Source organism: Gopherus flavomarginatus, chromosome 3 (genome assembly GCF_025201925.1).
Source record: "Gopherus flavomarginatus isolate rGopFla2 chromosome 3, rGopFla2.mat.asm, whole genome shotgun sequence".
In the NCBI taxonomy this organism is placed as follows: Eukaryota; Metazoa; Chordata; order Testudines; family Testudinidae; genus Gopherus; species Gopherus flavomarginatus.
Window position 1 is genome coordinate 13,389,049 of NC_066619.1, and position 16,302 is coordinate 13,405,350.

Consider the following 16,302-nt stretch of genomic DNA (forward strand, 5'->3'; position numbering starts at 1 on the left):
GGCTTTGCATGGGTTACCCCTGTGGTGTGGTTAGTCTTTCTTGCCATCAGAAATAAACAGAAGCTGTTTCACTCCTCCTTCCCCCATATAGCAGCATGGTGTTACTTACATACTACATGCAAGATCGGGGTGTGTGTGACATTTTATTCTTCCTTTAGTGTCCAGTGTTTTAGAAGTAAAGGCTGACAGGGCTAAAATTTTGGTTTTGCTACTTGAAACACTACAATTTTAGTATCAGTCTCTATCTCTGTTATGTATACAGTTGTGTGTGTTTACCCATCCCTTAGTGGTGGTGGCTAACTATTTAAGTAAAATGTGTATATATTGAGGTTTATCCATTAAAATCTATGATATTTTTGTGTTTCAGTTTAATGGAGGGATGAATTATATCATTAAATATTGTACAATGTTTTGATTTTTGAATCAACAGTGAAAGCATCTAAAGTTTCTGTGGGAATCGGACTAAATTTCGTTTCCAAAACCTACAAGCAGAGTTACCAGAAAAATCTAGAATGAAATATTTTTAAAGCCAAGAACTTGAAGTAATAACTCTGTGGTGCCCAGTGGGTTTTTACTTTGAAGTAAATGCTTCTGGTTAATTTGGAGGCTGCAGATTGGTCTCCCAATATTGTATCCATCTGGCCACAGTTAGAAAAGATTTTATACTGTTTCCTGAGTTAGCATGCCTTAATAAACACTATAATGTTCTTACTTAACGTTGTCTTATCAAATGGCCTCAATGTCTTTAAAGCTGGCTACAGTCGTGCTGGGGGATCTGGAGGAGCGACCAGGGAAATTCCAGGATTGCTTGACAGGGGCACCGTGTGGGATAGGAACTGCATAGGCAATGTCCTGGAAGAGGCCATGAACTGCTTTGCCGAGATGCAGAGGCAGACAGAGGAGAAATTTCGCATGTGGATAGAAAAGCTAACCCGTCTTGACACAGATGAAGAAAGCAAGCAACAACTGGAGCCCAGGGAACCTAAAATGCAACTAGTTGGCCAAAGAATTCCCCCTACCACACAGTCAGGGGCATATATGCAGATGCCTGATAGCCAAGTACTTCCACAGCAGTCCTTTAATTCTTACGTGAGCTATCAAAATGTTGACACTACATTAGAGTTTCCAGCGACTTTTAATAACAATTTTCCAGCTGTGTTTCCAGAGAATGGGAATATTGCAGAGCATGATTTGAATCAATCAAAAACTTAGTTTTTAAAATCTTGACATTACCTTGGATTGTGCTAAGAACAAAATTTGCTTTTCTCCATGCAAGTATTTTTTTTTTTCCGTGATGGGTTTTTAACATTATACTGTAAATGTTTGTTTTATTTAAAGAAAACTTATGTGGTTTTTAAAAAACAAAGAAAAATGCACACATACACAAACACACATGCGAAACTCAAAACAAAAACCTCCTGTCACCAGCGTTTGGCAAGATGTAAATTAGAATCCTTGTAACATACCCTTGGAATGGTAGAGCTATATTTGTTATAGTAGAAGCAATCAGTGTATTCATCCATATGTTCCTCTTGCATGCCAAAAAGTTTATATAGGGAAATACAAGTTTAAATTTAAAGACATAAGGAATCTTAGTGAACCTGACTACATAACAATTAATACATACTTAAATATCCGTTTATACCTAAATTCTGCAGCTTAAACTTGTCTACATATTGACCTTCCTTCCTCCTCTTTTGGCAGAAGTCGTAAATAAGTCTACCCTAAAGCTTAGCTATACATACTGAATGTGCTCAATAATATTCATGTCCCATTTGGTAGTTAATTTACTCACAAGAGCTTCTATTAATGATGTTGCCATGTTGCATATGACATTTATATTTAGGGGAAGCACCAGTTTTGTATGTATGCTTGCATATATATAATTATGTATACACAGACACTTTTGTGTGTGTGCGATATATGCACACAAATTTCTTGTGTGTGTATATGCATATGGTCAAACTATGTCTTTCATACTGAAATAAAAAGAGCAGTGTCAGTCCTGAGATAAGCAAAGTTTGTAGGTAGATTTGAGTCTTGGGCAAAGAACTTAAAACCGACTGTCTGACATTCAGATTGGTAAACACTGTGGTGGACTTAATGCACTGTTTGCTTCTGGGTCTTAAAGCAAGAGCATTTTCTGAGCCACCTCTCTGACTGCCGTTGAAATGATTACCTGTGATTGGGAATGCCATAGCATTAGTTTTGTTTAAATAATATAACTCTCTACTGTGTGGGTTTTGTTTTAATTGTTATACTGATAATTAGTTATTCTGAGTAATCAGGCTTGAAATTTTGATGTTTAAATTAGGATTAAGCTATATATTATAGAAATAACCTCACCATTGCCAGAATACATGTTTTTGTGTTGCCTTTACAGTTGGGCCTTCATAAGAGAATAATTTCCCCTTTGTGACCAAAAGTATACATTTATATAGTTTATTATCCCTTAGTATTGGTGAGATGTTTCTAATGCAAATAAAGTTAAACCTTTTAATTATAGGAATTAAGTTTCTACCTAGATGTCTTTTAAGTAAAAAGAATGGAACAGGTCTTTTGGGGCTCTTAGCATTTCAGTTTTTAAACCATGGTGGCTTTATGAATTTTTATTTAGATCATTTCAGTAAAACTTTTTCTTCGAGTTAAAAATACCATTGTGTATTCTATAGGCTTGATACAAAGCCCGATGAAGTCAGTGGGAATCAATCAATTTATGTAGTCTTTTGATCAAGCCCTACATTAATAACTTTTTAAAACTTTTTTTAAAAATAAAAGTAACCATGGAGTTTTTAGTATTTTTCCTATCCCAGCCAATTTAACAAACTTGTCCTCATCTGTTTAAAAGTGAAGCTCTTTCAGGGAAAATTGATTGCTGATTTAAAAAAAAACTTTAGTATTCATAGATTTTATATATATAATATAAACATTTTTAGAATTATAGTATGAGCAGCATATTTAAAGCATGACAACTCTACAATTTTCCCCATGCATAAAGAAGCTGCTTCCAGCAGTGAGTGGTTTCTTTTATGTATAACAGTGTCACTTATTCAGTATGTTAAGCATGCTCTGAAACATTACTTTTTTAAAAAAAAATGGAGCGATTAGGCATTTGAAAACATGCCTTAAGAGTTGAGCAGAATTTGTTCATCTCTGTTATACAGACTTTTATATACTGATTAGAACTCTGTCGTAACTGGATAATAACTTTGCAATGGTTGTAGTCAATTAAATTTCTCTCTAACGTCTGTGCCTTGTGTAAGTCATAGGAACCTTGAAAGAAAAATCTTCGCATTCAAGCTGGATGGGATTTTTTTTATTGAAACTCGCCTTTGAAATTTAAGTGTTAATAAACAGCATTCCTAGCTTTGGTTACTACCTGCAACAACAAAAATATGCTTTCTGCTTCAAAAAACCTTTTCAACACCAACATGTTACTTGATTTTTACCTTGTAAATTACTGTGAATGTTAACAAATCAGAAAATAATAGTGGTGGAACATACATATTTTGATGCATATGGGATGATGCTTTTTAAGATGGTGCCCTTTTTAGGGTAGCTTAGTTCAAAGGCAGCCAGTTGATTGTTAGGAAAATGTTTCAGATTAAAGATGTAGAATTTAACAGTATTTCCACATGTGAACTACACAATATTTAAAATATCTGGAATGTGTAAATGGTTTTAGTTTGGTCAGTTGCTCTATCTGCCTCCAAAACATATTGAGTCAGATCTTCAACTGGCATAAGTCAGTATCGCTTCCTTGAACTCAAATCCAATGTCATTTTATACAAGCTGAGGATCTGGCCTATTAACTTGTGTTCTGGTTTCAAGAATTATATTCCTTCTGTGGGGGTTGCGGGGGATCTCCCCTTGCATTGTTTTGGTATAAATGATAGTTGAGTCAAAGAACGGTCTGTTTTTATGCTCCTTGAAAATATGCAATCATTTTGGTTGTACAGTTAAACAAAAGTATCTATTTTGCTGCTTTGGATTATGAATTAAAAAGATGTGATGTGCTACAGGAAAACTGACCTTTTCACATTGACATTAGTGTTGAGTTTGTATTTAAATTGTTTATGCCAGCACTTGACATGTTTTTTTAACTCAATGGAGTTCTGGACTTTGGTTGCATTATACAGTTTGAAAATATTTCTGAAAAACTGGAAGTATCTTTATTTCATGGTGGTATATGCATACAGCTGCAGTTAAGGCTGTCATGGTTTCTGCTGTAAACTCCTATTTTCAAAGATTTTGACTTGAAATTAATATTTTCAGGGAGTTAAAATGTGCTCTGAGCTGAAATTTTAGTATATAAGGTCTGGCCCCCACCTTGACGTCCTGCTAATAAAATAGTCTGGCCTTTTTTATTTTAAGAGTATGAGCTTTGCCTTTAAAAATGAAATTTAATTAACTGTTGTGTTTAAATATACTTTTGTGGGAGAGTCCAATGGGAATTCTGCATATGTTGGGGGAACAGCATATTGGAGTGTAGCTTGCCTTTGATTGCCCTATGGTTTTTGTTTCTTTACTCCATTCTGAAGCATTCTGGTTTCTTAAGAAAATATTACTCAGTCTTACAGAATCCTGTGAAAGAATAAATAAGTTAGGACAGATTGGTATAAACTGGCATAGCTCCACTGAAGGCGGTGCCTATTCAAAACCAGATGAGGAACTGGCCATTTAAATTTTATATGCTCGTTTATGCAAAATCTTGAATGAAAAAGACACCTAAAATACTGCTGACACTTATGCATGTGAATAATGAAAGTACACATACAGCTGGAAATTCAGGAACTAGGAATTGGTGCTTCTGTGCACTTGAAATACGTTTACTTCATTTATGATTTTTGTAACAAACTGCAAATGAAACTTAAATCTTTGTACACTCACTTAATTTAAATGCCACTGAGGATGTGTGTCAAGCTGATGAATCAGGAAATTCAGAATTCAGATACTGGAATTGGTTTATGTGTAGACTCCTTTGAAATCTCAGAGGATTTGGAGTTTAGTTGATTGCAGGCTCAAGTTTTCCTGTAGTTCCTTATGGAGGCTTGGAGCCACTTCTCTCCCCTGCAAATGGGATAAGTGAAGAAGGATGTGTTGGCTGTAATTATGCATTTCCTGTCTTTTACTAGTTGGTTACACAAGTCTTTTATTTAAATAAAGAGTTTGTTTTACTTAGCATACAAATGATAGTTTGACACTGGTTTAATGTTTTATAAATTATATATTGTTTACCTTAGAGTCCTATTTTAAAAAGTTTATAACTTTAAAATATTTTAGATTTTTTTTTTAAAATAGTACACAGCAAAACAAAATGTAATAAACTGTAACATAACACATTACCCTGAAGTCCAGAGTTATAGAACATAGCAGTTGTCTCTAGGACTGAAGGAAAAGTATTTTTAAAGCAAGGTAGCCTAATATTCTTCAATCTCTATAATTTAGCTCTAAACATTTTACTCGGGGCTGAAATTTGTCATACATCGACTTCACCTGAGGGCAATTTTTTTAAACGTCTGGTTAAAAAGTTAATTTTAATACACTGATAAGATAAAATCTAATAGCATAAAGTTATCTCTCCAAAGTATCATTTGATTTCAGAAGTCACATTTGACAAAGGGTTAATTTGGCTAAGACACTAAAATCTGACATGTGGCCATGGTTGCTGTAAATGCACAAAAACTAAATTTAAATACAAAACCAATTAAATGGCTATGCATTTTTAACATGCATCCTTTGGCCTCAATCCTGCAGATCTGATATGTGTGAACAGACTCTTACCTCCATATAGAGTCCCAGTTAAATCAATAGGTCTCTCAACGGGTGAAGGGTCTACCCTCTTTGTTCTGTTTATACACAGCAAGAGCTCCAAAGGAGGCATCTTGATATACTGGTGATAGGCACATTTAAAAAATAGTTGACATGCCCAATGATACTGCTGGGAGAGCTCTTATGATTTCATGTGATGCATTGAATTCTGATACTTTTGCGTTGCTCTAATTGAAGTTAGTAGAAGTCCATACATACATCCAAGGCCTGAATCTGCCTCTTTGTTCATAAAGTACCAGTAAACTTTCTTAAACATACGTTTACATGAGCTGAATGCCTTTGGAAGAGTTCTAGTATTTTAATTAATAGATATTTTATTAGAGACATCATCAGCTTGAAAACTAGTCATTTTAAAAGAGACAGTTTTCCCTGTTTGTGTAGTCACAAAGCAACATGTGAATTTTTTTGTTAAAATAAATAGGAAACTGTGATAGTAAACCTACAAAACTCTCAGAAGGACTCTGGCCCGGTGCAATACCAGAAACTGACTGGCTATTGGGACTCTGCAGGTGAAAGCATGAAACTGTGAATCTGACAGCACTTTTTGTGTAGTCAAAGTAAAGAAATCGATGTCTGGTCTACACTAGAAAATTAGTAGAGGGGTAGCCATGTTGGTCTGGATCTGTAAAAAGCAAGGGAGTCCTGAGGCACCTTTTAGAGTAACTAACAAATGTATTGGAGCATATGCTTATGTGAATGAATACGAAGTGGGTATTCACCTACGTACGTTTATTCTCCAATACATTTGTTAGCCTATAAGGTGCCACAGGACTCTTTGTTGCATTTTACTAGAAAATTAGGTTGATCTAGATGCATCGCTCAGGGATGTGAAAAATTCATATGCCTGAGAGTTAAGCCAACCTGAGTCTCTTTGTGGATTGTGCCTGGTTGATGGAAGAATTCTTCCATCAGCCTAGCTACCACCTCTTGTGGAGGTGGATTACTTAGTGACAGGAGAACCTCTCCCTTCGATGTAGGTATTGTCTACACTGAAGCGCTATGCTGTAGCATTTCAAGTGTAGACAAGCCCTGAGAAAATAGAGGAAAAATAACATTTTGCCCAGTACCTTTCACTTATACTGATCCTCAGTGTGACTTGTAACAATGGTAGGTAAAAAATGATTGTCAGAAATACTATTTTTTGTCTAATATTTAATGCCTAGGAAAGGAATATTTTGGTTATTTTTCAGAGCTGCTAAAGCTAAGGATGGATTATCAATCTGAACCGAAAATTTTCTGGGATTATTTGTGGCAGTTGTTACAACCTTAAATTTATTTAAATGATTTTATTGTTGAAGCTATATATTGTCTTTTCCTGTATCACATACTGTCTCTCTCTACTGGCCATTTTAACACAGAGTGAAATCCTGGTTTCATGGAAGTCAGTGGGGGAAAAAGATGGATTTCCATGGAATCAATATTTAAACCTATTTTTAATTACGGTGGAGCTAATTCTGCAGTTCTTACTCAAAGAAAACTCCCATTGACCTTAATGGGGCATTTGCATGAATAAGGTCTGCAGGTCAGGCTCCTAACTATATGCTTGATTAGATTTAGCATAACGGAGGCCTGCAACATGACACTACATTCACAAGAAATCATTAGAATGAGAGTGCTGTGTGATATGTACTGTATAAGCTAAATATTCAGGCTGATTGATAAAGGTGGACAGTACCTAGCAAAAAGTGAAGTCACAAACCCACTTCTGTGTGTTTTTTACAAATTCTATTAATCCCATGTAGTAGTAGCTTGGGAAAATGAGGGCACATGGAAAATAGTTTCCTTGGGTGAAAGGGACACAAAAGGTCAGATGGAAGTTTAGACTGGCCAGCTAGAGTGCCTGGACATTGTTTTTGTAATGTTTAGCTCACAATGCAATAACAATAGAAACAGAACATACCATCAGAAGATAAACATGCACTGTAAAACGATATGCACCATTTCCTAGAATCTTTAGGACATAGCCATGTTCCGTGTGCCTTTATTCAGAGTACAACTAAGTGACTTTATCGCTTGTGTATTATCCAAAAAAACAAAGATATTTTCCATCTACCCATCAAATAGCCTGAAAGTATGAATGTTTCTCTACAAAGCTTGAACATCTGGGCATAGTATCTTAAAATGAGCTTGCATCCAATCTCATAACAGATACTCTACTTTTCTTCTGATTTTGTTGCCGTGGTGTAAATTAAATTAAGTATCTTATTAAATGAAGGAAAAATATGAAAAACACTAATTTCAATAGTAATTTTTGTTCACTTTATGATTTTAGGGAGAATGTAGTTTCACTATTGTTTTTATTGTATTCACAGTGTGTATCTTTTGCCTAACCCTGTAAATTTTGAAATGTAACTACTGTAACCTAGAATGAATAAATATAAATAGTAATAAAATGTTTCTTGTTGTTAAATTATAGACAATGGGCAAGATTTTTTCCCCCTCTCATTTGGGAGTCATTTTAGAGTTCAGCTAGTCTGGTTCAGTGCCACCTGAACCATGCATGTGTTATGAAACTCTTGTTCTAACTAATGTCTTGAATAATATCAAGCTTGTATTGTGGTGGTTTTTTTTTTTTTTTTTTTAAACAAAAAAGTATCTATCCAGTCCAAACTCTTTAAAAAAAAAAAATCCTTCTATGGAGTCAGAGGCATTAGTATATATTGCCTAAAATTAAATTTGGAAGTCATGTAGGGCAATATTCTTAAGCATAACCTATGTTATGTGTTCTTTGGCCTGTGTTATGCAGGAGGTCAGACTAGATGATTCTAGATGATACGTTTTGGTCTTAAAAACTATAAATCCATGAAATGCCAGTTTTTAAAATTTTTGGTGCAACTCCATGGATGTAAACAAAGTTACCTTGGATTTATACTAGATATAAATGAGAGCAGAATCTGACCTTATTCTTGCGGGATTTTTCTTTTAAACTTTTTAATATTCTCCTCACATGAGAGATACAAAAAATTAAACCTCTGTTGTGAGGTTATGCAGTTCAGATACTACAAAGCATTATGAATATCCACAAATAAGATCCAAAATTATTGCTGTATTGCAAGAATAAAAAGTCTTATCCTTATTGGTTTGCCATTAACAGAGTGCCTCTCCTACTACTTTGTCACTCTTTTTAATTTTTGTTTCAAGAAAATACATGGAAGCTAATTTTTTTAACCATTAGTAATTTACTGTTTAGAACTATCCCAGCATCCTGATTGGAGCGATCGACTAGAACTCAGGAAACCTTCTATTCCCAGCTTGGTTGCCTGTTGACCTTGGGCAAGTCACGGCTGTGTGCCTAAGTTCTCCAATCTATAAGATGGAGATAATGATACTTACATCCTTTGTAAAGTGATTTGAGATCTGATGAAAAGCACTTTGAGAGATTGTTTTACCTGTTTTATATATAAAAATGTAGTGCCTAAATTCTCCCTACAGCATGTTAGTCCTAAACTCCTACAGTATTATGTGTGTCGATAAACAGCTGTTGGGTTTCATCACAAAGAGGCTGAATTTTATATACAACAATCATCACCCACCACTCAAATTTTAATTCTGCCACCCTTGCTCAGGCTCTGTACCATTTCAGCGGGACTTAGAGAGCAAGGGTGGCTGAATATGGCCCAAAGTGTTTTGGGAACCAGCAGGAAGAGAGGCACTAAGTGATTAGTAAATTTAAGTGAGATAGTGAACTAATTATATTGCAAACTTAAAAAATATAAAAAACTGACAGTTGAGGCCTGAGCCTGATTTTTACACTGGTTGAAATTCCATTGACGCTTGTGTAAACAATTCTGATTTACATCAGAGTAGGTGAGAACAGACTCAGACCCTTGATGTTTTTATACCCGGGATGGCCTCTGCCTTTGAAAGGAAAAAATTGATCTCTTTTTTGCATTAATGTTAAATGTCAACAGCTGTATTTTGCTGCTGATTTATGTTAATTTTCGGACTTGTCTTTTCCCACATGTTTATTGCATTAATCATGGATTTAAGCTTTCCACCAATTTAACTTTTTAAGCGTTTCTCCTAAATTGAGTCTCAATAAGTCTGATTTTTAAAAAGAGGAAAAAATATTGTTTAGCTTTTGTTAGCTGACTAAAAATCCTCCTGTTTCTCTCATGTGGAATATCATTTCTGATTGTTTCAGAGTCTGCTTTAATAACTCTGTGCCTTTTGAATTCCATTTACTCAATCCACTCCTTTGAAAGAGTAGCCTAATTCTTGTGAGAAAACTGGAAAAAGAGTGTTGAATTTTCTTTCATCCTTTTCATAAGGATATTTGTAATGAAAACAGAATTTTTCTTCAGTAAAGTTCATTGTTATTCCCTTCCTAGAATCAGTAGGAAGGGGACCTGGCCAGGACATCTTATTTTCCTTATATAAATCCATGGTACACCCACATCTTGACTACTGCGTACAGATGTGGTCTCCTCATCTCGAAAAAGATATACTGGCATTCGAAAAAGTTCAGAAAAGGGCAACTCAAATGATTAGGAGTTTGGAATGGATCCCATATGAGGAGAGATTAAAGAGGCTAGGACTTTTCAGCTTGGAAAAGAGGATACTAGGGGGATATGATAGAAGTATATAAAATCATGAGTGGTGTGGAGAAAGTGAATAAGGAAAAGTTATTTACTTGTTCACATAATATAAGAACTAGAGGGCACCATTACCTGTTAGGTTCACTCCCTCTGGGGCAACTGGCATTGGCCACTGTCGGTAGACAAGATACTGGGCTGGATGGACCTTTGGTCTGACCCAGTGTGGCCATTCTTATATTCTGATGTCCTGATTTTTCTGGTGCTATATTGTAATTTTGCGTTGCACCACCAGTGTAAACTGGCACTAAAGCTGGTGTAACTGGCCTGTAAGGAGGAGGCGAGGGGAATCCACCAGTGGAGCCCTTATGCAACTTCCATTTCTGCTGGGAAAAGAGAGCCAGGTTGAAGGAAAGGGGACGTGGCCAGGACATCTCATACTGTGCCAGTTTTTGGGTGCAATTTTGACTGCAGCAGAGTCATATCCATCAGGCTGCCCTAACCTAGTGCAAGAGCTGCATAAGCACCCTCAATCTCCAGTCTGGGTGAACTTTGCCCTTGTGCAGAGAACCAACACAAGGCCAATGCAGTAAGACCCAGTTTTTCAAAGTACTTGTGCTCCAACTTCAATTGAAATGGGTATTTGCAGTGGTGGTGCATCTATGTTGGTCCCAGGATATTAGAGAGACAAAGTCGATGAGGTAATATCTTTTATTGGACCGGTTTCTGTTGGTGAAAGAGAAGCTTTCAAGTTTCACAGAGCTTTTCTTTGGTCACTGAAATCAATGGGACTTAGGAGCTTAAATCCCTTTGAGGATCTGGGCCTCAGCCCTCAAAATAAAGTGTAAGGGAGATTTAAATAGTGCATAGGTCTTTTGTCCCTTTGCAGAGGGTGCAGTAATGTCACCCTTTGTGCTCATCAGCCGCACCGCAGGATCTAGCCCATAACTTTTTCTTTATCCAGATTGTGATGGCAGATGCCAAATTGACAGCCCTAACCTAGAGAATTCTTTTTATCCGTTTGAAAGAAGTACAGCACTGACAGTAGCACTGTTAGCTTCCCCATGCTGCCCTGTTCCTTGCCATGGATGAGGGCATGGAGTTCGTCAAGGTTGCCATCAAGGATTCCATTTGTAATGGTGGCTTTGGTCATGTGTATGTCTGTGTCCAAGGAAATCAGACTGAAAACACCAGCTCTTTTAACATAGGCCACTGACAACTTTCAGTCTGTGCCAATATGAGCTGGATTTAAAATGCTACTTATCGCTGTACAAATCTAAGTGCTCTAATCCTTTCTTGTTAAGGAGAATATCTTGGGTTATTTTTGTTTTGTTTTTTAAAAGGGCTTCACAGCTTTTCAGTAAGGCTTATATTCTAGCTTCACGCATGCTGACAGTTTCAAGGTTTTGCTCCAGTCTTGCAGTCATTACGTTGGCGTAATCAGTCATTTACTGATGATAGGTTTAGATAACCCTGATATTCATGGCAGATTTTGTTTCCAAATCTGATTTTTGAAAGGCAAGACTGAGAAGAGCAAAAATCTCTCTCTTTTTGTGGATGGTTTGTAAATAGTCCGCTTGTGATTATGTGGATTTTTAAAGGTCCTTTAATGGTGGCTGTCAAATTGACAAAATTACTGTACAGTAATGTAAATTATATTGAAGATATTTGTCTGTCTGATGTATACTAAATTTAAGCTAAGTTATAAGGTGTGCTGTTTGGAAGTGTGGAAGATACAAGAGTGGAGCTACAGATAACAAGTTTATGCTTGTATTTCCTACTGATGAAGACTTTCACACACGTTATTTCTATGGGTAGGTGAAGAGAATATCACTCTGCATGTATATACATTTATTATACATTTTTGCATGATTATACATGTAGGAGTGGTACAATTTTGACTTGAGACTTTTGATACCATTTTCCAACTATAATTTGACTCATGTAGACATGCCTACTTAATTTAAATTTGGCTTCTGCTCTTAGAAAGATTAGTAATAAAGAGAAACCAAACATTGAAGGAATTATACACAGCTCCTTAAATTTTAGATAATATTCTTACTGAAAACATGGTCAAATAGTCAATATTGTACTTGACCCTCGTATCTTCTGCACTCAAATATTTATTTTTATAGATCACACAATATATTGATACCATATCACACTGAACTCTGATGATAAGACTGTGAAAACATGCCTTTGCATCATTCAATTATATTGTAAATTCTGCATGTAATTTAGTCTAAAACGTGCAAAAAAAACTTCAAAAACAACCAATTTAATCATAAAGTGTACTTTGAATTTGCCTTTTTAAAAGAAAACAGTTCTTTCCTCTAGTCATCAGGATTTTTTTTCCCAGTAATAATCATCAGTATTTCACGTTGTGACATATTTGCTCTTTTATACATTGGCATTTACCTATCCATTTATTTTTTATGTTGGGTCTGTTTTGAATATGTAATGTAACAACTTTGTTTTATGAAACTGATGTTGGGGGCCGTTCTGACTTGAAATGGTTTGTGAATTTTTTCATGTCAGGTTGCAGAACTGATCTTCAGCACAGTTTAAGCAAGATTCCTTCATAATGTGCTTTAGTGAAGTGGGTTGCTAACTGCAGAATAAGAATTCTTTAAAATTGTTGTGTTGGATTATTTTCTGAGGGATTAAGTAAAAACAAAACAAGCTCTGGTGGAATCAGTTGTGCAGTGACCCAAGATTTAAGCTTTAATTATATCTTTTTTTCTTCACTGCCAAACACTTTTCATGTTATGCCCCTAAATAAGCCAGAGTTTTCTGAAAGAAATGTTTCTTTTAGAGAACTGCTTTTTTATTTGTATTTTAGTTTTTATAATTTAGAAGATTCTATATGACAAAAGTAGTAGTAGCCTTTTCAATGTATCCTGTTCCTACTGCAAATAAAAGCTATGCTACGCTGATATCAGCTGAGTCTTGGTCCAGAATATTCAAATATTTGTACATGTGCCACTCAAAAGTATGATTCCTTTGCAGGAAATACTGGCCCTGTTGAAGTCAATGGGAGTTTTACGGTTGATTTCAATGGAGCGAAGATTTCATCCTTTACAATGCATTCCAAACTGTCTAGATCAGTTAATTAGAGCTATTAAGGGAGACAGGCTTTTTTGAATGAAAACGGGGACTTTCTTAATTATATTTATTAATTCTTCTGCTTCCAAATGACCTTTTAAATGGAATTTGATTTTATTTTGAGGATGGGCTGCTTCTGGTAGCCCCTCAAGCTAGCTACATGTTTTTTTCATCCCTCAAGGAAAGAAAATGGGCATTTTGCATATGCCCAGTGCTATGCAAGAAAACAAAGCAAAGCAAAAACACTGCCCCTCCCCCCAAAACTCTTCTTGCTCCAAAATCCTGAAAGTTTACATCTTTCCCCCAAACCCTTGGTGAGATTCATACTGTGAAAACACTGTGCTGAAAGCATACTTGTTGCTATGCTTTGCTTTTAAGAGAAAACTCTGCCTGAAAGGGTATTATTCACTTGTCTATTTTTACATCTTTTTGCACTTGTATATGAAAAAAGCCACTGCAGTTTTGACAAATGCCAGTGTCCTTGGCAGGTGGATTTTATGTAAGGAAACTTGCCTGGTGTTAAATGTATTGTAGTTGGATCAATTACAAAAAAAAAAAGTAGGTAGTTTTAGCCAAATTAATACCTAAAAATGTAAGTTGTAATTTAAATTAGGTACAATTCCATAAACATTTTCTCTTGCCATACTTTGTCCCGTCATTCAGATTGTTTCTTTCCTTAAACTGAAACTTATCCGTTTTAGTATTATAAGTGTAACATCGTTAAATATGGAGAATTTGCTGGGTTAATGTAAAGGATAATATGTAATTAGAAGATATGAGAGAGCAAGCTTAAACGGATGGTTATTCTGTATCTTTTCTATTTATGCAAAATTTAAAATGCCTCTGATGTCAGACTTCCTTCCTCCAGTTGAAGTGTAATAGTTAACATACGTGACTCTTACTGTTCTGTGAGGACATGTTTAGGAAGATGTGATGATCCTAGAGCTAGAGATTTGTTTTAAAAGTGTCTTTCACAACATGCGTTCATCTTATGTCCATTGCTTTTCTTTTCCTCCTCAGATGGACCTCCGGTTGTAGCTCATTATGATATATCGGACACAAACTCTGACTCTGAAGTAGTAAATGTGGACAATCTATTGGCGGCTGCAGTAGTTCAAGAGCACAATAATTCAGTAGGAAACCAGGACACAGGAGCTACCTGGAGGACCAGAGGTCTGCTAGAGGAACAGAATGCTGATACAGGTTCGTCTAAATTAACTTCCTTCTCTGATGCTGTAGCATGTATGTGGCCTGACACCAGTTCTAAAAAGTATAGAATTGTACAGATCAGGTATTAAAGGGTCATGTTGAAGAAAGGTGTGTGCTGAATGTACTTGGTTCTTATTTAAGGACAGTTTCTGCCATCCTATCTCATGCTGAGTAGTCTGTTACTCTCTGACTCGTTTAATTGAAATCAATGGACTCCTCACAGAGTAAGGGACTGCCCATGCCTGGTCTATACTACCAAGTTACATTGATGTAAATCACCTTGCACCAACCTATTTGTGCATGTGTCTGTGCTTAAATTTGCCTCTGGCCAACATAAGCGCCCTGTTACAGTGACACAATAAAATCACCTCCAGGAATCCAAAGGTTGTGTAGCTAGTGCCTGTCATCGAATACCTGCGTTACAATGCAATCCCACTTGTCAGGGCTCATTTCTAGGGCCCCAAAGGCAGTGCTCCACTGTCTGCAGCTCTGAATGTTACCAACAACCTTGAATTGTTTTTTGCCATGTCACTCAGCAAACTGTCCTTGAAGACATCCTCATGTCCCCAGTTGTTGTACTTCCTGCGGGTCTGCAAGTGCAGGAGAATTATGCATCCTGTATTTTCAACGTTCATGAGAATAGCACAGAGCTCTGCAGGCTCCATGGTTCTGTCAGAAGTAGCGGAGATGGAAGAATGCTGCATGGGTTTGTGGGATTTTAAAAAGTGTGACAATTATGGGATATGGATGGCATTATGGGACGGAGAAAGTTGAATGCTGAGAACTTAATCTCTAGCTCCTAGATCCCTGGGTATGTCATTTCTGTCCCACCAACCCATTGCAAAAATTTCCCAAAAGGCAATGCACTGGATGGTGGCACGTGGCACGCTGGGATACTTACCTGTGGTGCACTGCACTTTACATCCACACAAGCACTCCTGATGAGTATGACGCAGGCTGCTACGTGTGCACACACGAGCAATGTACATACTTAGGCAGATATATGCTGACATCATCATGCTTTGACCACAGTTAGTAGCTTGGAAATGGCCTACTGACATAGGATGTGATCAGCTCCAAATGAAGACAGCTGGAATCAGTTTCCAGGGGAAACTGAATCAGGCCTGTGAGTATCTATGTTAGATATATTCCACGCTATCTGTAACCATAAAGTTCAGATCCCAGCAAGGTCAAACTCAACCCTTCAATCTTCCAAGGTAAATAAAATAACTCCCCATGAAATGTACTATGTATAGGTCTTTTGGATGACACCTTTGAAAGCGAAGAATTCAAGTCTGCAAGATGCTGAGCACCTTTGCCCCAATCTAGCCAAGCACTTAAACATGTACTTAGCTTTAAGTGCTTAAGTAGTCCCTTTAAAACCAATAGACTAATCATGTGATTTAAAATTAATTATGTGCTTAAGTGCTTGGCTGGATCAGAGCCAGAGTGCCCAGCATCTTGCAAGGTTCAAGCCCTAAATGATCAATCCTGAAAACGCTTTTACTCCTGCTTTGATTTTAAGAATTGGTCTCCTCATGGTACTATGCACTATAATTAGTCATAAGAGTTTGCAGGTTTGAGACCTAACAACCAGATCCTCCCTTTGAAAGCAGTGGCA

The 16,302-nt window shown here is 36.4% G+C and overlaps 1 protein-coding gene across 2 annotated transcripts in view; it reads left to right on the forward strand.

Moving 5' to 3' along the window:
* Window positions 1–16,302, forward strand: part of ARK2N (arkadia (RNF111) N-terminal like PKA signaling regulator 2N) — a 65,636-nt gene that overhangs the window by 27,222 nt on the left and 22,112 nt on the right. The window contains exon 3 of one of the 2 annotated variants that reach the window (XM_050948146.1): window positions 752–8,212. In XM_050948146.1, the coding sequence (XP_050804103.1) occupies window positions 752–1,212 (461 nt within the window). In that variant the 3' untranslated portion in view covers window positions 1,213–8,212. Of the gene's footprint in view, window positions 1–751; window positions 8,213–14,492; window positions 14,676–16,302 lie in introns of those variants that run through there. The other variant, XM_050948145.1, reaches the window with a different exon arrangement.